Raw genomic sequence first — 22,473 nt, forward strand, 5'->3', positions numbered from 1 at the left:
TACGACACTTACTAATGTCCGTATTGAGTAGGTCCCTGGCAGTCGGTACTGCCTCTTGTTCTTTTTTTTGAGGTGAGTTTTTCCATCTTGTCATTTTTTCTAGAGGAGAATAAATGAATGAGAGAACAAAATGCTAGAAGGGTAACAATAACCTCAGAAAAATATATATTAAACAAATCAGAAGAGACCAGAAACCAGGGGAAAAGAAAGGGAAAGAAAGAAAAAGAAAAAAATGTGATCAAATATGATCAGGCTGGTGAATAGATCAGTGCCACACACTAGATTTGGGGCATATTTTGGTCTGTTAGAAGAAAGTGCCTCCCAAAATTTTAAAGAAGAAAAACTTATATGTACAAAAATAAGGGTAAGTACAATGAAGGGATGGAATATGACCGTAAAGATGAAAATTATAAAAGATTTTATAAAAGGAATTGATAAGAAGTTGGTTGAAAAAAGAGAAATTAAAAAAAGGAGAGAATGTGATCAGGCAGGAGACTAGAACAAAGCCATATACTAGAGATTTAGGGTATATTTTGGTCTGTTAGAAGAAACTGTATCCCAAAATTTTAAGGAGAGAACAACTGGTATATATATACATATATATACATATATATACATATATATGTATATATATATACACACACAAAAATAAGGTTAACTACAGTGAAGGGATAGAATTTGACTGTAAAAATGAAAAATAAAAAATATTTTTAAGAAGGGATTAAAATGTTGGTTGAAAAAGGGAATAAGAAAAATTCAAACAAAAATAGAAAAAGAAAATTAAAAAAATTAACTTTGAAAGACTAAAGAATCAGGGGGGCAAAAAAGTCATGAATTCTATGTGCAGTATTCCCCTAGTCCTTGAGTTCTGCTGTTCTCATTGACCGGTAAACTTGGTCTTGGCTGGCTGTTCTTGCTGATCTTCTGGGGGAGGGGCCTGTTGCAGTGATTCTCAACTGTCTTTGCGAGGCGGAATTGCCCCACCCTTGCCAGGGCCCGGGCTAAGTAATCTCGGGTTTACTCTTGGGAGCTTTTGTTCCCTGCAAGCTTTCTGTACAGCTTTGGAGGAGGAGAGTGAAAATGGCAGCCTCCCAATCTCTGCCCCAGAGGAGCCAAGAACTCGGGGCCCCACTCCTCAGTGAGCTCCCAGAGAAAAGCAGTCAATCACTCCCATCTCCCTGGTCTCTGGCAGCACTCCATGCTCACCTGGCCTGTGACCGAGCGTTTCTATCTCTGGCACCCGACCCAGTGTGGAGTCTCCAAACCCAGCAGATCCCTGCAGTGTGCTCCCATGCTGCTCCTCCCGGGGGTAGGAAGGGGAGGCTCCCCGGATCTGCCGCTTGTTGGGTCCCTCCGGAAAGAGCAGTAGCCTGACTATGCCGCGGATCAGTTTATGGCAACCCCGAGCTGAGAGCCCGCGCCTCGGCTCTGTGTTTGCAGCCCACTTCCCTGCTCCGATACTTGGGAGCTCTGCCACACTCAGGCACCCCTGGTCTTTCTGTGACCCTGAGGGTCCTGAGACCACACTGTCCCAGCGAGGGTTCCACCACTCCCACCCCCCCACCCCCACTTAGCCACTGGAGTGACGTCCCTCAGCAGAGCAGACTTCTAAAAGTTCCAATTTTGTGCTCCGCTGCTCAATCAGTTGCTGGTAACAGCCAACGGAAGCCCCCTCCCCCACCATCTATCTTCCCGTATACTGCCTCGGATTCACTTCTCTGCACGTCCTACCTTCCAGAAAGTGGTCGCTTTTCTGTTCAGAGGGTTACTGCTATTCTTTTCTTCGATCTCCTGTTGAGTTCGTAGGTGTTCAGAATGGTTTGATCCCTATCTAGCTGAATTCTTGGGACCAGACGAAATTTAAATCTCCTACTCCGCTGCCACCATCTTGCTCCTCTCCATTTACTTCTTTTTTTTTTTTTTTTAAAGATTTTATTTATTTATTCATGAGAGACAGAGAGAGAGAGGCAGAGGGAGAAGCAGGCTCCCAAGGAGCAGGGAGCCCAATGTGGGACTCGATCCCAGGACCCTGGGATCATGACCTGAGCCGAAGGCAGATACTTAACCATCTGAGCCACCCAGGCGCCCCCCTCTCCATTTACTTCTATAATGTTTTCTGGCATCATGGTAGGGAATAATTTCATCTTAAACATATCTTTGAGGCTCTTTTAGATATCAGGCACTCTCCTAGGTGCTTTGCAGATATTTATTATAACCATTACAACAGTGGTCCAAAGTAAGTTGGTCTCCCCATTTTGATGACAAGAAAAGTAAAATTTGAAAACTCTCAAGATTACAGTTTTAAGCAGCTAAGTAGGGGTGCAAACTCAAAGCTCTGTGATACCAAAAACTGTCCTTTTTACTTTATGCCATATTAATCCTATAGAAGGATCAGACTAAAATAGGATTCAGAAGACATTTGTAAAATCTAGACCACAGCCTTGATTATTTGGTAATTAAGTACTCTCTCTGGTAATATTTGTTCATAAAAGAATATCTTCTTTTCTGACTATAAGGCTCCTTGCCTGAGAGCCCATGATATTTATTAGAAATGGACAGAAGCATTGCCAGTAAGTATCATTATTGTTCTTCCAGCCTACAGTTCTGTCTCTGAACAGAAATACCGAGGGGTTATTTATGAAAGATCTTGATATTTGCTTGCTAGGACATGAGCTATGAACTGTCGCATATCCCATGAGAAAAGGGGGAAATTTTGTCTGCCATTCTTTATATAAACTATCAAAAGCCACTAACATTAATTTGGTTTTATCTATTTGGAAAGCAGTGAAACATCTGTTTAACATTTGTTAAACAGTTCTTTCTTAAATTTGATATGCAGTAAGAAATAAGCAGTAAAGCATATTTGAAACCAAAGGCATCACATAATTTTAATCTTTTTTTTTAATTGCTTTGGTGTAAAGGTGTATCATTTTTAAGTTTTTTGGTGGAGTCTTTAGGGTGTTCTATGTATAGTATCAGGGCAGCTGCAAGTAGTGACAGTTTTACTTCATTCTTACCAATTTGGATGCCTTTTATTCCTTTATCTTGTTTGATTGCTGCAGCTAGGACTCCCAGTAGTATGTTGAAGAAAAGTGATGGGAGTGGACATCCTTGTCTTGTTACTGCTCTTAGACGAAAAGCTGTAAGTCAGTATTTTACCATTGTGTTTAATGTTAGCTGTTGGTTTTTCATATACGGCCTTTATTATGTTGAGGTATGTTCCCTGTAAACCAACTTTGCTGAGGATTTTTAACATGAACAGGTGTTGAAATTTGTCACATGTTTTCTGCATCTAGTGGGTTGATCATGTGATTTTTATTTTTCATTTTGTTGATGTGGTGTAGGACATTGATTTGTGACTATTGAACCATCCCTGCATCTTTGCAATAAATCCCACTTGATCAGGGTGAATGATCATTTTAATGCATTGTTAAATCTGGCTTGTTAATATTTTGTTGAGGATTTTTGCATCTATGTTCAGCAGTGATTTAACCTGTAGTTCTCTTCTTTTGTAGTGTCTTTGGTTTTGGTGTCAGAGTAATGCTGGCCTCATAGAATGAATTTGGAAGCTTTCCTTCTTCTATCTTTTTGGAATAGTTTGAGAAGAATATATATTCTTTATTTTTTTATTATTTAAAATTTATTTTATTAGCTTTTCCTTAAATGTTTGGTACAATTCACCTGTGAATCCATCTGGTCCTAGACTGTTGTTTGTTGGGAGTTTGATTACTGATTCAGTTTCATTGCTAGCAATTAGTTTGTTCAAATTTCCTATTTCTTCCTGATTCAGGTATGGATGTTTATATGTTTCTAGGAATTTATTCATTTCTTCTAGGTTGCCCAATATAATTTTCATAATATTCTTTTATAATCCTTTGCATTTCTGTGCTATCAGTTATTTATCCTCCTTCAGTTGTGACTGATTGAGTCTTTCTCTGTTTTTGTTGATGAATATGGCAAGGTTTATCAGCTTTGTCTTTTCAGAGAACCAGCTCCTAGTTTCATTGACTTTTTTTTTTTTTTTTGTCTCTATTTCTGCTCTAGCCTTAATATTTCCTTCTATTAGCTTTGGACTTTGTTCTTTTTATAGATCTCCTAGATATAAGGTTAGGTGTTTGAGATTTTTCTTGTTTCTTAAGTTCGGCTTGTATTGCTATAAACTTCCCTCTTAGAACTGCTTTTTGCTGCATCTCAAAGATTTTGGACAGTTGTATTTTCTTTTATCTCCATAAATTTTATTCCCTCTTTGATTTCTTGGTTGACCCACTGGTTGTTTAGCCTCTGTATTTGTGTTCCTTTCCAGATTTCCTCTTATAATTGATTTCTAGTGTTATACGATTGTGGTCAGAAAAGATACTTGGTAGGATTTCAGTCTTCTTGATTTTATTGAGATTTGTTTTGTGGCTTAGCATGTGATCTGTCCTGGAGAATTTTCTATGTGCACTTGAAAAGAACGTATATTCTGCTGTTTTCAGATGAAATGTTTTGTATATATCTGTTAGGTCCATTAGTCTAAAGTGTTGTTCAAAGATACTGTTTCCTGTTGATTTTCTCTCCGGATGGTCTATACATTGATGTAAGTGTTGTGTTAAAGTCACCTACCATTATTGTACTATTGTCAATTTCTCCCTTTATGTCTGTTAGTAGTTGCTTTATATATTTGATTGTCCAGTGTTGGGTACATAGATATTTACAATTGTTATACCCTCTTTTTAGAATGTTCCCTTTATCATTATATAATGCCCTTCTTAGACTTTAAAACAAAGACCGTAACAAAAGAATTTTGTGTGATCTAAATATTGCTAGTGTGGCTTTTTGTTTCACTTCTGTTTTCATGGAATCTTTTTCCATCCATTAAGTGTATACATGTCTTTAGGTCTAAAGTAAACCTCTTACAGGCAGCAAATGGATAGGTCTTGTTTTTTAAATCTTTTTGGTCACCCTATATCTTTTGATTGTAGCATTTTGTCCTCTTAACCTTTAAAGTAATTATTCATAGGTATTACTTATTGCCATTTTGTGACTTTTTTCTGGTTGTTTTTCTCTGTTCCTTCTCTTGTTCTCTTCCCTTGTGGTTTGATGGCTTTTTAGTGTTAAACACACAAAAAAGAGAAAGGAATCAAAAGTATATCTATTATAGGTTTTTGGTTTGCAGTTACCATTAGGTTCATATTTAACATCTTATGGGTATAGCAGTCTATATTAAGTTGATATTTGCTTAAGTTCAAACAAATTCTAAAAGCACTAAATATTTACTCCCCTACCCACGTTTTATGAATGTCATATTTTATATATATAAATGTATATGTCTTATGTTGTGTATCCTTGACTCCTTTTTGTACATAGAATTTATTTTACTGCTTTTGTGTTTTCATCTCCATACTGGTTTTATAAGAGATTTACCTACCTTTATTACATGTTTGCATTTATTTGTGAAATTTCTTCCTTTCATAATTGTCTTACTGTTAGGGCCTTTTCTTTGCACTCAGAATTCAACATTTTGTGTAAGGATGGGTTAGTGGTAATGAACTCCTTTAACTTTTGTTTGTCTGGGAAACTCTTTATGTCTCCTTCTATTCTGAATGATTATCTTGCTGGATAGAGTATTCCAGTTGCAGGTTTTTTCCTTTAAGCACTTTGAATATATCATGACACTGTCTTCTGGCCGGCAAAGTTTCTGCCAAGAAATCAGCTGGTAGCTGTTTGGGATTTCCCTTGTATGTAACTGTTTTTGCTCTTGCTGCTTTTAAAATTTCTTTTCATAATTAACATGGCAGAAAGTAACGACAGTGTAGGGAGATATGGATCTCCTTGGGTTCATCTTGTTGGAGGGTCTCTGCCTCCTGGATATGGATGTGTGTTTCTTTCTCCAGGTTAGGGAAGTTTTCTGCTATTATTTCTTCAAATAAGTTTTCTGCTCCTTTCTCTCTTCTCCTTCTGAGATCCCTAGAACACTAATGTTATTATGCTTGATGAAATCACAGAGTTTCCTTATCTTTTTTTTCTTTTTTTGCCTTCAGCTTGGTTGCTGGACATTATCCTGTCTTCTAGATCACCAATCTGTTCTTGTGCATCCTTTGTTCTGTTGTTGATTCCCTCTGGTGTGTGTGTGGTGGTTTTTTTCCCCCCCATTATTGAGTTCTTCATCTCTGATTGGTTCTTTTTTATATTTCTTGTCTCTTTGTTGAAGATCTGAGATCTTTTTTTTCCCCCCCCTCAAGTCAGTATCTTTATGACCATTACTTTGACTTCTTTATCAGGCATAGTGCTTATCTCCATATCCTTTAGCTTTTTTGCTGTGATTTTTTTGTTCTTTCATTTGGGACATATTCCTTTCTCTCCTCATTTTGTCTAACTCACTGTTTCTGTGTATTAGGAAGGTCAGCTCTGTCTCCTGGTCTTGAAAGTAGTGGCCTTGTGAAGAAAAGGTTCTGTGGTGCCCTGTAGCCCAATGTCATCAGAACCAGGCACTCCAGGGGTGTCTTCTCTGTGGGCTCTGTGCACCCTACTATTGTAGCTCAGTCACATTTGCCTTCAGTCCAGTTGGCTACAATGACCTATCTTATTTTGCCTGCTGTAGGCACATGCCAGGTTCGGTCCTGCACCATTGAGGGGCTTGAGACCACTGCATGCTTGTATGTGGGAGGTGTCTGCATCTAGTTTGCCCTAGCTATGGCAGGGCAAGAGGTCAGGGCACTTTCCCTGCGGGGCTCCCTGGGAGGCTTTTTTTGTTGGGAGGGGTGGGCAGTCAGATTAGATATCTATACCAAGTCTGTCTGCTCTAGCTGTAGGCACACCAAGTGCAGGGCATTCTCCCTGGGTGGTCAGCTAAAAGGTTTGGCTGCTGGAACTGTGGGTGTGCTGGTGTGTGGGGTTATCCCCCCTCTACCCAAGGAAGAGTCACTTTGGAGTGGCACTGATCCTTGCCGGGGCTGCTTGCAGGATGTGGTGGGCAGGAGCTGCTTTTCAGGAACCCCTACCAAGTTGTGGGGTGGGGGTTGTATGGGTGGGTCTGCAGGTGAATGTGAGGATGAGTTATGTAGTGCTAGCAAAATAGGTGGAGAGGGTTAACATGGGTTCCCACATGTGTCAGGCTATTTAGGCTGGGGGAGATGAAGTGGTACATGGCTACACTTTTGTTCTTGGAGAAGTTTCCTGAAGATACCTGCCCCTCCAGCACTTGTTTGGTGATTAGTAAATAAATCTCTGTGTATACCACAGGCACTTTTCAAATAGCTGCTTTTATGCTGTGTCTAGGCTGGGCTATTTATTATTGGTTATTTTGGCTTATTTTAGGGCAGGGACGGTTTCCCATTGCCCTCCAGCTCTTCCAGAGCTAAGCCTGCTAATTTTTTAAAGTACCTGGAGTTAAACCCTAATTTTAACAGCTTTTAAAGTTAAGCCCCACTGGTTATCAGAGCCAGATGTTATGGGAGCTCATCTTCCCAGTGTGTTTCCCTAATGCCTGGGATACCTGGCATGGAGTCTGATCAGCTCACTTCTCCACGCTTGTGATATCCCTCCTGTTTGTGGTTAGTCTCACAGGAGGGTTTGATTCCCAACTGCATTTCTGTCCCCTTCTGCCCTTTTTGATGTGGTCTCTCCACAATTAACTTTGGAAGGTCTGTTTTGCCAGACTTTGGGTCATTTTTCAGAGTGATTTGCACAAATAGAGCTGTTATCTTGGTGTGTCTATGGAAGGAGTTGAGTGCAGGATCCTCCTACCACTCCATCTTCCTGATCTCCCCTAACTCCTGTTATTTCCTTTTCAGTGAACAGATCTCACTGTCTTATATGCAGCGGTTTAAATAATTACAAAAGGAGTTTGAGTAAAAATCATTTGAAAATTACTTGCAGACATGATGAATGCTTTTTCTTAAATATTTCAGTTTGTGTTCCTTTAATAAAGGGGATGCTCCCTAACATAACTATAATACAGTTGTAAAAATCAGGAAGTTAACAGTGATATAGTGACTTTATTCAAATTTTGAAAAAAATCAGATCCAAGATTCAATCCAGGATCAAACATTGCATTTAATTATCATTTCTCATCAATTTTCTTTAATCTGGAACAGTTGCTTAGTCTTGGTCTTTTTTTTTTTTTTTTTTGAAAAATGTAGGCTAATTATTTTATAGTAAGTCTCTTGATTTGGGTTTGTCTGGTTTCCTCAAGATTAGAGTTACACATTTTTGGCAGGAATGCCAGAGAAGCAATGTTGTGTCTCTCAGTGCATCAGAGGAGGGGGCACTTGATACCTTTTTGTCCCATTATTGGTGATAATAAGTTAGATCACTTGATAGGGGTAAACCATTATAAGGATGCTTTCCCATTATAGGTACAGGCATACCTCAGTGATATTGCAGGTTTGGTTCTAGACTACAGCAATAAAGCAACTATCTCAATAAAGCAAGTAAAATGAATTTTTTGGTTTTCTAGTCCATATAAGTTATGTTTATATTATACCACGATATATGAAATGTATAATAGGATTATGTCTAAAAAAGCAATGTACATACTTTAACATTTTATTACTAAAAGCTAATCATCTGAGCTTTCAGGGAGTCTTAATCATTGATCAACATAACAAATAATGAAAAAATTTGAATATTACAAGAATTACCAAAATGTGACAGAGACACAAAGTGCCAGTAGATTTGCTTGATGCAGGGTTGCCACAAACCTTCAGTTTGTAAAAAATCAATATCTGTGATGTGTGATCAAGCACAATAAAATGATATATGCATGTATTATGTATCTTAGGGAGAGATACTTTGACATTATGTAAATACCAATCTTGCTCATTTTGGCATTTATTGGTGATTCTTGAATCAGTTATTACTGTAATGGCTCATCAAAGTAGTGTCCATACTTACCTTAATCTGATATATTTCCAGGGAAGAGGTGCAAACCTGAAATACTCTTTTCAGGTAGGCCTCTGTCTCACCAGAGCCCAGGTGTGCTGTTACCCTTTAGTCACACATACTGATGTGTACACACATGGCAATGACCAATAACATATTTTACTCCTCCTAGAGACTGCTTGTATTATGGGTCTGTAGTTTGAGTTGAGACAAATATGAATATACGTGCATGCCCTTATAGCAGAATGATGGCATTTTTTTTCCCCCTGAAAATATCTTTGTTTTAGTGTTTCTTATTAAATGATTGATCTGTGGGGATTAATTTTGTCATCTGTATAGTGTATCATGATAATTAGATTTTATGTATTTTTATTTTAAAATTAGATAAGTTTTATTTTTTGTTTTTTGTTTTTTTACTTGTAAATTCTCAACACTTAAACTAAAGGAGGAGACTTTTTGAAGGATTTTTTTTAATCTTATTTTTAAATGTTACTTGTTAGGATCCGAGGTGTTGGGACAGCAGCTGTTAATATGTGCCTTGTGGCAACTGGAGTTGCAGATGCATATTATGAAATGGGAATTCACTGCTGGGATATGGCAGGAGCTGGCATTATTGTTACTGAAGCTGGTGGAGTACTAATGGATGTGACAGGTAAAATTATGGGACAGTAAAGCATTTTTCTCTCTGGTACTTTCCTTTATATGTGGCTTTTTTCTTTTAATGTTTAATATATGTTACACTTAAACTCTTAAAGGCCAAACAAAAACAAGCCATGTAATTTTCTGCAAAATCAGAATAACAAATTGAGAGAGGCAAGGATAAGAAGCTAATTGTAATGTGGGAATAATAATGATAAATGACTAAGCCTCTTCAAACCTGTGAGTATCAGGAACTCTTGAGACGCTTTTGGAAAATTATAGAAGGTCACTGAATCTGAGGTTTGTACCAAGAGCTTTTTGGTGACTGGGGTGGTTGACAATGAACTTTCCCCACCATCACTTTCTGCCTTGGGCCTAGAGAGGTTAACTTCTTGCTTTGAACTGATGGTGAAATTTTTTAAAGTGAAGAGTGAACCTGGGCCGAAAGATATTCACTTGTGATCTGGGAGAAAGGCAATGAAGAAATAAGGAAATGGGAAGGAGAGATACGAAAATGCTGTGCTGTGGAGTCAAATTTCCTGTCCATAGATTCCCAAGCATGAAAGAGGTAATAAAAGTAACAAAAAGATTAGAAAAAGAACACAGGAAAGAAGTAGATGAAGCTAATATTACACTGCATGTTAACTAACATATAAATAAAAATTTTTTTAAAAATGGCATTTTTCAGACCGGTATGATTGAAATGCTCCCCACCCCCAAAAAAACCCTGGTATTTACTAAAAGATTCTTAAAACTCATTCTTGTATTGCCAAAGCTTAAGCATTATGGTTATGACAGTTTTTTTTAAAGAAAACTGAAAGTATTAAAATGTTATGATTGACCATAGTACATATTGCTATACTAGTTTTACAGGAATTATGTTTGGTTTGATTTTAGGTGGGCCATTTGACTTGATGTCACGAAGAATAATTGCTGCAAATAGTAAAACATTAGCAGAAAGGATAGCCAAAGAAATTCAGGTGATACCACTTCAAAGAGACGATGAAGAGTAATTGCAACAGCCCCACATATTCAATCACAGCTGCATTTCCCCATATTTGCTGACACACTGATGGTGTTATAAAATTTAGGACATTTATTTCAGATGTATAATATGGTTGGTTTAAATTGTCTTTGATATCCAGATTAAAAAATTACAGTGTTGTATATTTTACTAAGATAGGGTATGAAAGAAGAGCTGAAATATTTCATTGTTTTAAAAATTCTGCGTGTAAGAGTATACTTTGGGGAAAAACAGGTAGTTGAGACAAGGTATCAATCACATCAACTGAAATAGTTTCTAAGTGTATATGAGCCTCTGAAATTTTGACTGTACATTAAGCATTCTTAATTAGGTAACTTTTTGGAAAAAATTTTCTTTAGTTCCCAAAGCCATATTTAATTAAATTTGTAAGTATATAATGGGTACTTCCTAGACCAAGGTTTTTTTCTTTTCAGAGAACCTAGTTTTATTCTACACACAGCATCTGTCAAATATGGGCAATTCAAAAACAAGCATTGAGAGAATAAATATTTTGGAGGTAGCAATTCCTAGTTATAACATATATAAAGTAATGAGCTCACCACCCTTTATTTTTACTTTAGGTTTTGAAGTAAAAATGATCTCATCATCGTTTTCATATTTTACATTATCATTCCTTTTAACATTTCACATTGCCACACCATTTCAATTACCGTATTGCCAGATACCATTTCTAATTGTGGGCATTTCTGCAGTTAATATATTTTCCAAGACCCTGCATTACAGTATTTGTTTGGATTCTCTTAAAGACCCTATGTAAAAAAGGGGTTTCAAAAAAGCATTCTCATCAGGTATCTACTTTTCTACTATAGTACAATAAAATTGTACTAAATTCAATATTCATGTTTTAAAGATCTTCATATTAACCTGGTTGTGCACAGGAAACCTAGAACCTGGCAGATATACTGTACTATTAATACTAAACTTTGTTTTTTCCCCCAAACTCCTTAATTTCTTTGCCACCAGTACTCAGTCTTAAAATATTCCTTAATAGTCTTTGGCTTATGAAACTCAAAGAAAACTGTTCTAGTTCATAGATATTTTAAAAGGTTAATTGACTGCTTCGCCTTGTCCCTGGGCACTTGAACAGAGTATTAAGTTTTGTTATGGTCTCATGTGAGCCTTATATTTGATAGAATGAAAAGTGCATCTATAAAGTAGGAGGTTATTTTATTGTGCACATCTAATATATTTAAAAATATACTAAGATTTGAGTATTGTATTTGTACTGTTGGTCATGTGCAGTAAAAATAACTTGTACTATATTCCTCTATGGTTAATTTTTCAATTAAAATTTATTTTAATTAAGACTAATGAATAAAATTTTAAATAAGTATGATTGAACATTGTTAAAGTTTATAATTTAAAGTACTTCTAGGGGTTTTGTGTTGAGTTGTATATATTTGACATCTGCGGTTGTGATTGAATATATGTTCTTGGGGGGGTTTTTTGCCAGTTTTCCCAGCTTTTCTGAAAGACTTGATTTTTTTATTCTAAATGCAACTAGGTAATTTGTGGCTGAAATTTCTTTGGACATTGAAAAAGGATTGACAAGTGAGTTATCCAATAATAGTTTGAAAATTTGAGTAACAGAAGTCCATCTCTCCAACTCTTAGCAGTTTCTTCTAGTCTTTACATCCATCTTTTTAAAGATGGATATATTCTGTTACATATTTATTGGCTTTATTCATTATCTGTTAACTTGCTGTTATAGAAGATGAGGATTTTGTACTTTTAACTCACCCATGAGTTACCTTTACCTCTTCCTTTTCATCCTCCTAGTATAGTAATATCTTTCTTGTTAAATTTATATTCAGTGTTTAACTTAGGACTTTTATTCACTGGTTAACTAGTATGTTATGATTATATTTTCTTTCCTGTGCAACTTTTGTTCTTCTTGAAATTAACACATTTTCCCCAGGATTGTAAAACCTCTTTATTTTCTACTTGTCTAACCCTAATCAGGTATTCTGTTCTATTAGCACTGTTTTCTTTTCCTCCTATAGGTAGACTTTTTGGTGCCCTTTTCCTTTTCTTCCAGTGTGAATTGGTTACTGGCTAAGTGTGCTGCGTAGCAGTCCTCCTGGAGCTTCTCTTACATTCAGTCATCTGTGTCCTTGATCTTCCTGCTCATTCCCTCATTTTGGTGAGCCCCTCTTCCAGGTACTTAGAGGTAAAATTTTGAAATCTCACAAGAAAATGTCTATTCCTTCATTAATAGTTTGGCTAGTTCTAGAATGCTAGCTTGAAAACAGTTTTCCCTCAGAATTTAGGATGAGAAGTCTTTTAATTTTCAATCCATTAAGTCTTTTATTGAAGATTTTAGAAAACTCCAGAAATCAAAAGAAAATCCTAAATTTCCTGGTGATAAGATGTCTTTTTTTTTCCCCCCAATCCATTGTGCTAATTCTCATCCTTTCATTCTGGAAAGTTCAAGTCCTTTAGTGTTTTCTTTTATAGTTTCCTCCCTTCCTCATTCTCTGTCCTCTCTTCCTGGAATTTTTCTTATTCAGGTGTTGGACCTCCTAGATTTATCCTCTTATTTCTTCTGTTTAACATCTCTTTCCATTTGTTTATAAGGGACTTCCTTAACTTTATCTTCCAACCCTTTTATTCACTTTTTTAATGTTATGCTATCCCTTGATTCTATCCCTGGCATTATTCCTTGAAGGTTCTTCACTTTCCAAGGTTTTTTGTTATGAAAATAATATTAAAATTTGTGGGTACAGGTCAAGCACTGCCTACAGGGAAATCTATAGCCTTAAACGCAAGGTACAAAATAAAACAACAAAAAAACCCAAACAAACAGTACAAGGATTGATTGGAGAAATAAAACTAATTCACTGATTCCCCACTTGGGTTTTTTACAGATCCTTTTGGCTTTTCTTTCTAATTAGTGTCTTTAGTGGTGGTACTAGAGGTAAGGTCAATGTACAAAATCATTTGTATAAGCTACCAACACATAAGTTAGCATTTAATGAAGATATATATATATAGTATTTAAAAAGCTATCAGATAACTAGGAATGAATTTGTCTAATGAAAGATGTACAAGAGCTCTATACAGAAAAAGCATAAAACATTACTGAGAAATTTTTAAAAGATCTGAATAGTAATATACATGTTTATTGTTTAGAACTATTTTTCAGATGTTAATTCCTGTCAAATTGATGTAGATTGAATGCAATCCATCAAAATCCTAATGGTTTGGGTGAGGGCATAAGGTGGGAGGGCTAACAACTTACGTGGAAATATAGAGAGCCAAAAATAGCAAAGACCATCTTAAAGCATAATAGTGAAGTTAGAGGGGCGCCTGGGTGGCTCAGTCGGTTAAGCGACTGCCTTCAGCTCAGGTCATGATCCTGGAGTCCCGGGATCGAGTCCCGCATCGGGCTCCCTGCTCGGCAGGGAGTCTGCTTCTCCCTCTGACCCTCCTCCCTCTCATGCTCTCTGTCTCTCATTCTCTCTCTCACAAATAAATAAATAAAATCTTTAAAAAAAAATAGTGAAGTTAGAAGATGACACCACTAGTTATCAAGACTCGTTATAGAGGTACCATAATTAAAACAGTGATACTACTAGCACAAGGATATTCAAATAGACCAATGGAATAGTGTTCAGAAATAGACCAACATAAAGCTCTCTAGTTTATGATAATTAATGCAATAAGGAAAAATGATTTTTAGTAAATGTGTGGAATTAATTAATATGAACATCCAAAGGGGAAAAATCTTGATCCACATGCACAAAAATCAATTCCAGATGGATCATAAACTTAAATATGGAAGCTAAAGCTTCCAGAAGATAGCATAGGAAAATAGCTTCCCGTTTTTGTGGTAAACAACGATTTGGTAAATAGGACCAAAAAAACGAAAACAAAACCCACTAATCATAAAGGAAGACTGGTTGATCAGGCTACTTTTATCATCTAAATATATAAATAGGAGAGTCAGAAGGCAACCCCCAGAGTTTGCAATACTCTGACAAATTCTATCCAGATTATTTAAATAACTCCTTATCGATGAAAAAGATAATTGGGACTCTGGTCCAAGATGGCTATGTAGAAAGATCCTGAACTCCCCTTCACACACTAAGTCTACACTAATATGTAAAATAATTCCTCCTGAAAAACTAAGGACTTAACAGCTTCTGCACAAAAGACCACATAAAGAATGGCAAGAAGGATAGAGACAGTAATGAAGGGAAACCCCCACCCAGGACACACACTGGAGTGGGGAGGGGTAGTACTGAAGGACTATGAGCAGATTTGTGAGCTCTGGGGCACAGAAAAAAAGCAACGGTTTAAAAGAGCAAATAGATATAAAGGAACTAGACCTAGAATCCTATCATACGGCAAGGGAGCTGCTGGAACTCTCCAGGTCAGAGGGGCTGGTGAGCACCACGGTTTACATTCCCATTCCACCTTGATAGTGTGGATGGGAGCAATGTTCAGGTGCCATAGCTGGCCTTAACCCCCTCAGTGAGCCCCCAGTCCCTAGTCCATACCAGCCCTAGCTGTCTCACCAAGGTAGCCCCAGCTTGACAAACACTGGGACACTCCTAGTAAGTGCTCACTATGTATATCTCCCGTGGTTGCACCAAGGTGCAACAGGTATAAGCCACCCCAGAACTTCACAGGCCCATACCACTTTGGCTCCAGGTGGCCTCCTGGCTCACACCTGCTTCAGCTACCCCACTAAGGTGCCTCCTATGCACCTTGTCTTGGGACACCCTGCTTGACACCGGCCTTGGCTCCAGTCACTCTACTAGGGCACCCCCTGTGCTGAGCACACTCTGGCTTATACCCACTTCAGCTTCAGCTGTACTCCCAGGGTTCTTCCTTGTAGAAGGAAGAACACACCTGCCAGGGTGCCAGGTGTGTGGAAAACCCTGTGACAACCTGGGTTGCACCCATTTCAGCTTCAGCTATCTTGTTAAGACGCCTTCTACACAGAGAACCCAGAGACTGCCCCAGCCCATGCCCACTTCAGCTTCAGCTGACCAGGGCACTCTCTGTGCAGAGAGCCCCAGGATCACCCCAGCCCATGCCCACTTCAGCTCTGGCCATCCCACCAGGGCAGCCCCAGCAGAGTGTCCAGGGACCCCCAAGCCAGTCACAGCTCCAGGCAGCCAGCCAAAGTTACCAGGCACACAGTCTGCACAGGGGATGACCATACACAAGACCATTCCTTCAAGATTAGGAGAAGCAGCTGTTCTACCTAATTCATAGAAACAAAGTCAAGCAAAATGTGGAGACAGAAGAATATGTTCCAAATGAAAGAACAAGATAAAACCCAGAAAATTAAATGAAACAGGAATAATCAATATGCCTGCTAAAGAGTTTAAAATAATGATTGTAAAGATGCTCATCAGACTGGAGAAGAGTGTAAGAATAAAATGAGAGCTCTGACAAGGAGATAAAAAATATAAAGAACCAGGGTTGAAGAGTACAATAACTGAAATGAAAAATACACTAGAGGGAATCAACAGTATTAGTGGATGCAGAAGAATGGATCAGCCATTTGGAAGAAAGAGTAATGGAAAGCACCCAAGCTGAAGAGCAAAAAAAGAATTTTTAAAAATGATAGGGGAGGTTTTGGACAACATCAAGTGAACAAACATTTACATTATGGGCGTCCCAGAAGGAGGAGAGACAGAGAGAGAAAGGCGCAGAAAACTTATTTGAAAGAAAGAGACAAAGGAAGGGCATTACATAATGATAAAGCAGTCAATCCTACAAGAGAATATAACAGTTTTAAGTATCCACTCAATATTGGAGCACCTAAATACACAAAGTAGTTATTAACAAAGGGAGAATTAGACATTAATAATAGTATGGGACTCTAACACCCCACTTACATCAGTGGATACATAAAACAGGCAGAAAATCAAAGGAAACAGTGTCTGAATGACACTGATGGAATTAACACATACAGAACGTTCTATCAAAAACAAGTTCTTCTCAAGTGCATATAGAACATTCCCCAGAATAGATCACGTTGGGCCACAAAACAAATCTCAATAAATTCAAGAATATAGAAATCATATTATGAAATCATATTATGCATCTTTTCTGACCACAATGATATGCAACTAGAAATCAAGAAAAAAAAACTAGAAAACACACACAGATGGAGGCTAAACAACATACTACCAAACAGGAAATGGGTCAAAGAAATCTTATAGGAAATAAAATACATGGAGACAAATGAAAATAAAAACAGTCCAAAATCTTTGGGATGCAGAGAAACTTATTGTGAGTTTCCCACAACCCCTTCTGAGGTAAGGCCTACCTCAGAAACAAAAATCTCAATCTAATCTTACACCTAAAGGAACTAGAAAAAGAACAAAGAAAACCCAAGGTTAACAGAAGAAAGGAAATAAGTATCAGAGCAGAAATAAATGAAATAGAGACTTAAAAAAAAAAAAAAATCCAAAACAACAGCAGAGATCAATAAAACCAAGAGCTGGTTCTTTGAAAAGATAAACAAAACTGATAAACCTTTGGCCAGACTCGTTAAGAAATAAAGGGATAGGACAAGTAAAATCAGAAATGAAAGAGAAGTAACAACCAACATCACAGAAATACAAAGGATTATGAAACTGATATATAATTATGTGCCAACAAGTTGGACAACCCAGAAGAAATGGACAAATTCCTAGAAATATGCAATCTTCCAAAACAGGGAAGAAACAGAAAATCTGAACAGGCCAATTACTAGTAATGAAATTGAACCAGTAATCAAAAAACTCCCAACAAACAAAAGTCCAGGACCAGAATGGAGGGAAGATCGCAGAGTAGGAGGACCCTAAGCTCACCCAGTCCCACATTTACAACTAGATATCGCTGACATCTGAGTCAATAAACTAGAAAGTAATCTGAAGCCTGGAAGAACAAACTCCACAACTAAATGTAGAGAAGAGGCCACACTAGAAAGTTTAGGAAGGGAAGAAATGGTAGTTGGGAGCTGCCTGCAAGAGGGAAGAAGCTGTGGGCATGGAGAGTGGAAAGCACCAGGGAGCCCATGTAGGGAAAATCAATCCCCATGACATCTGGCCTTGAAAACCAGAGAAGCTGAATTCTGTGAGTCTGTATAACCAGCAGGACATAGAGCCTGGAACTTTAAAAGTCAACTGACTCAGCACTGGGAGAGCTAGGAGGGCAAGTGATAGCTGGGTTACTGCTCTTAAAGAGACAACAGCCCACAGAGAGGCAACATAGAATCAACATTTTGGGACAAATGGGAGGAAGACCTGTTTATAAGGATTTCAGAGCACGTTGGGGGACTTCTGTAGAACAAAGGAGCTGGCAGGTGCCATTTTCCTTCCCCCTCCCCCCACATAAACACAGAGCCAACTGTGAGAGGTGACAATGCACAAATACTTTCTACCTAACCTGCTGATAGTGCACCCCACCCATGAGTTCTCTTGAGGACTCCTCCACTTCAAGCCTGCTGGCCTCGGCCTTGGGCTCAGTGCAAAGTTTTTTAACACCAAGTGCACCCCACCCAGTCACTCCCTTCATGCTCCACACCCCTGGAGGCCACTGAAATCTGGGGCATCTGGCCTAGGACTAGTGGCTCAGCACAAATTTTGCTAACACAGCCAGCCCATCCCTGAGCCCTTCTGTGGTTCACTCCACCAGCCTGCTAAGGTCTCATTAACATCACAGAGTATAAGCACAGCCCACAATAGGCAGAGAGTTAGTGCAGAGGTCTGGACTGAATGGAAGGGACTCAGACGCAATAGTAAAATGCAGGCAATACACATAGGAGACTCCCTTAAAGCACCAGGTTCTGGTGAACAGGGGACACTGCACTGAAGGGCCCTACAGAACCTCTTCTTCATAAAGCCACTACTCTTTTTTTTTTTTTTTAAGATTTTATTTATTTATTTGACAGAGAGATAGAGAGCACAAGTAGGCAGAGAGAGAAGGAGAAGCAGACTCTCCACTGAGCAGGGAGCCTGAGGCGGGGCTCGATCCCAGGACCCTGGGATCATGACCTGAGCCGAAGGCAGCCACTTAACTGACTGAGCCACCCAGGCGCCCCAAAGCCACTACTCTTAAGAGCAGAAGACATAGCTAACTTTCCTAACACAAAGGAACAGACACAGAGGGGGATACAAAATGAGACAGAGAAATATGTCCCAAATGAAAGAACATGACAAAATTACAGCAGGAGATCTGAGCAAAACAGAAATAAGTAGTATGCCTGATACAGAATTTAAAGTGATGATCATAAAGATATTCACTGGACCTCAGAAAAGGGTGGAGGACATCAGTGAGACCCTTGACAAAGGGATTAAAAAGATATGAGAGATGGGGGCGCCTGGGTGGCTCAGTCATTGAGCATCTGCCTTTGACTTGGGTCATGATCCCAGGGTCCTGGGATTGAGCCCTGCATCAGGCTCCCTGCTCAGCGGGGAGCCTGCTTCTCCTTCTCCCACTCCCCCTGCTTGTGTTCCCTCTCTCGCTGTGTCTCTCTCTGTCAAATAAATAAATAAAATCTTTAAGAAAAATGAGAGATGAAGAACTCAATAAATGAAACTAAAAATACAATAGATGCACTAAACAGTAGGCTACAGAGGCAGAGCAACCTGGAGGATAGAGTAATGGAAAACAAGCTGAACAGATGAGAGACAAACAAATACTGCATAATGAGAATAGAGAACCCAGTGACTCTATTAAGTGTAATAACATTCACATTATAGGGATCCCCAAAGAGAGAGAAAGGGGGGCAGAAAATGTATTTGAAGAAATAATAGCTGAAAACTTCCCAAATCTGGGGAGGGAAACAGAGATCCAGATTCAGAAGACAAAGAGATTTCCCAACAAATTAAACCTACAGAGGTCCTCACCAAGACACATAGTAACTAAAATGGCAAAAAAGGGACGCCTGGGTGGCTCAGTCGGTTAAGCGGCTGCCTTCGGCTCAGGTCATGATCCCAGGGTCCTGGGATCGAGTCCCACATCGGGCTCCTTGCTTGGCAAGGAGCTTCTCCCTCTGCCTGCCTCTTCCCCTTCTTGTGTTCTGTCTCTCTCTCTGACAAAAAAAAAAAAAATCTTTAAAATGGCAAAAAATAGTGAATTTTAAAGATTGCAAGAGAAGACAGTTACATGCAAAGGAAACCCCAAAGGTTATCAGCTGATTTTTCAGCAGAAAGTGCATGTCAGAAGAAAGTGGCACAATATATTTAAAGAGCTGAAACGGAAAAAATCTGCAGCCAAGGATACTCTATTCAGGAAGCTATCACTCAGAATAGGAGAGTTAAAGAGTTTCTCAAAAAAACAAAAACTAAAGGAATTTATGACCACTAAACAAGTCCTATAATAAATATTAAAGGGGGCTCTTTGAGTGGAAAGACATTAGGAGAGAGTATAAAAAATAAACACAAAACAGTAAAAATAAGTATTACTGTAAAAATAAGTCAAGGGATTCATAAAAATAAAATGATGTAAAAAGGATACCAAATATCTGAAATGTGGAGGAGAGGAATAAAGAATGAGTTCAAAATTAAATGACCATCAGCTTAATATAAACTGCTATACACAGATGATGTTATATATAAACCCATTGGTGACTACAAATCCGGAAAGAATAATAGATACACAAAAAATAAAGAGTAAGGAATCCAAGTACATGACTAGAGAAAATCAACAAACTACAAAAGAGAGAAAGAGAAGAAAGGATCAGAAAAATACAAATGGAGCGCCTGGGTGGCTCAGTCAGTTAAGCATCCAACTCTTGATCTCAACCCAGGTCTTGATCTCAGGTTCTTGAGTTCAAGCCCCATACTGGGCATAGAGCCTACTTTAAAAAAAAAAAAAAGTAAAAACTACAAAACCACCACAAAACAAGTAAAAAAAAAAATGGCAAATACATATATACCAATAATTACTTTGAATGTCAGTGGACTAAATTCTCCAATCAAAAGACAGTATGACAGAGTGGATAAAAAAAACAAAAACAAAAACAAAAAACAAGAGCCATCCATATGCTGTCTACAAGAGACTAACTTCAGACCTAAAGATACCTGCAGATTGAAAGTGAGGGGATGGACAAACATTTATCATACAAATGAATGTCAAAAGAGAACAGGAGTAGAAATACTCATATTGGACAAGATAGACTTTAAAACAAAGTCTGTAAAAAGAGACAAAGAAGGACATTATAAAATAATAAAGGGGACAGTCTAACAAGAAGATATAACAACTGTAAATATTTATGAACCCAAAATAGGGGCCCAAATACATAAAACAGTAACAAACATAAAGGAACTAATCAATAGTAATACAATAATAGTAGGGGATTTTAACCCCCCACTTACATCGATGGACAGATCATCCAAACAGAAAATCAACAAGGAAACAGTGGCTTTGAATGACACACTGGATCAGATGGCTTTAACAGATACATTCAGAACATTCCATCCTAAAACAGCAGAATACACATTCTTTTCAAGTGTACACAGAACATTCTCCAGAATATATCACATATTAGGCCACAAAACAAGCTTCAACAAATTCAAGAAGACTGAAGCCATACCATGCATCTTTTCCAACCACAATGCTATGAAACTAGGAACCAATCACAAGAAAAAAATCTGGAAAGAGCACAAATATATGGAGGTTAAATAACATGCTACCAAACAATGAGTGGATCAACCAAGAAATCACAGAAGAAATCAAAAAGTACATGGAAACAAATGAAAATGAAAACACAATGGGATGCAGCAAAAGCTGTTCTAAGAGGGAATTTTATAGTAATACAGGCCTACCTCAAGAAGCAAGAAAAATCTCAAACAACCTAAGCTTACACGTAAAGGAGCCGGGAAAAGAAAAACAAGCAGAACCCAAAACCAACAGAAGGAATGAAATAATAAAGATTAGAACAGAAATAAATGATACAGAAACTTAAAAAAAAAAAAAAAAAAAAAAACCAAGCGAGTAGATAAATGAAACCAGGAGCTGGTTCTTTGAAAAACCAACAAAACTGATAAACCTTTAGCCAGACTCATCAGGGAAAAAGAAAAATAGAGACAGAGAAAGCACTCAAATAAAATCATAATTGAAAGAGGAGAAATAACAACCAACACCACAGAAATATAAACAATTGTAAGAGAATATTATGAAAAACTATATGCCAACAAATTGGACAACCTAGAAGAAATGGATAAGTTCCTAGAAACATATAACCTACCAAAACTGAAGCAGGAAGAAATAGAAAATTTGAGCAGACTGATTACCAGCAAGGAGACTGAATCAGTAATAAAAAAAAAAAAAGTCCAGGACCAAACATCCTCACAAGCAAATACTACCAAACATTTAAAGAAGAGTTAATACCTATTCTTCTCAAAATATTAAAAAAAAAAAAAAAAAAAAAGGAACAAAAACTTCTGAATTCATTCTTGAGGCCAGTATCAGCCTGATACCAAAACCAGATACAGACTCCACAAAAAAAAGAGAACTACAGGCCAATATCTCTGATGAACATAGATGCAAAAATCCTTAACAACCTACTAGCAAACTAAATCCAACAATACATTAAAAAAATCATTCACCACAATCAAGTGGGATTTATTCCCAGGATGCAAAGATGGTCAATATTCACAAATCAATGTATTACATAACATTAATAAGAGAAAGGATGAAAACCATATGATCATTTCAATAGATGCAGAAAATGCACTGTCAGAGCACAATATCAAAATAAAAGCCCCCAACAAAGTAGGTTTAGGGGGAACATAGCTCAACATAATAAGACCATATATGAAAAACCTACAGTGAACATAATACTCAATGGGGAAAAGCTGAGAGATTTTCCCTTAGGATCAGGAACAAGACAAAGAGGTCTACTCTCACCACCTTTTTTTTTTTTTTTTTTTTTTTTTTTTTTTTAAGATTTACTTATTTTAGAGGGAGAGAGCACA

The 22,473-nt window shown here is 37.8% G+C and overlaps 1 protein-coding gene across 5 annotated transcripts in view; it reads left to right on the forward strand.

The window, feature by feature from the left end:
* IMPA1 (inositol monophosphatase 1) overlaps positions 1-22,473 on the forward strand; it is a 71,489-nt gene that overhangs the window by 19,926 nt on the left and 29,090 nt on the right. For 2 of the 5 annotated variants that reach the window (XM_045896316.3, XM_045896317.3), the window contains exons 8-9: positions 9,363-9,514; positions 10,399-13,397. In XM_045896316.3, the coding sequence (XP_045752272.1) occupies positions 9,363-9,514; positions 10,399-10,514 (268 nt within the window). In that variant the 3' untranslated portion in view covers positions 10,515-13,397. Of the gene's footprint in view, positions 1-9,362; positions 9,515-9,925; positions 10,070-10,398; positions 13,398-22,473 lie in introns of those variants that run through there. The other 3 variants (XR_006794306.3, XM_054512556.2, XM_064588158.1) reach the window with 3 other exon arrangements.

This window comes from Mirounga angustirostris, unplaced genomic scaffold (genome assembly GCF_029215605.1).
Source record: "Mirounga angustirostris isolate CCGP_5_RB_7025 unplaced genomic scaffold, mMirAng1.0.hap1 SCAF_4, whole genome shotgun sequence".
Taxonomy (NCBI): domain Eukaryota; kingdom Metazoa; phylum Chordata; class Mammalia; order Carnivora; family Phocidae; genus Mirounga; species Mirounga angustirostris.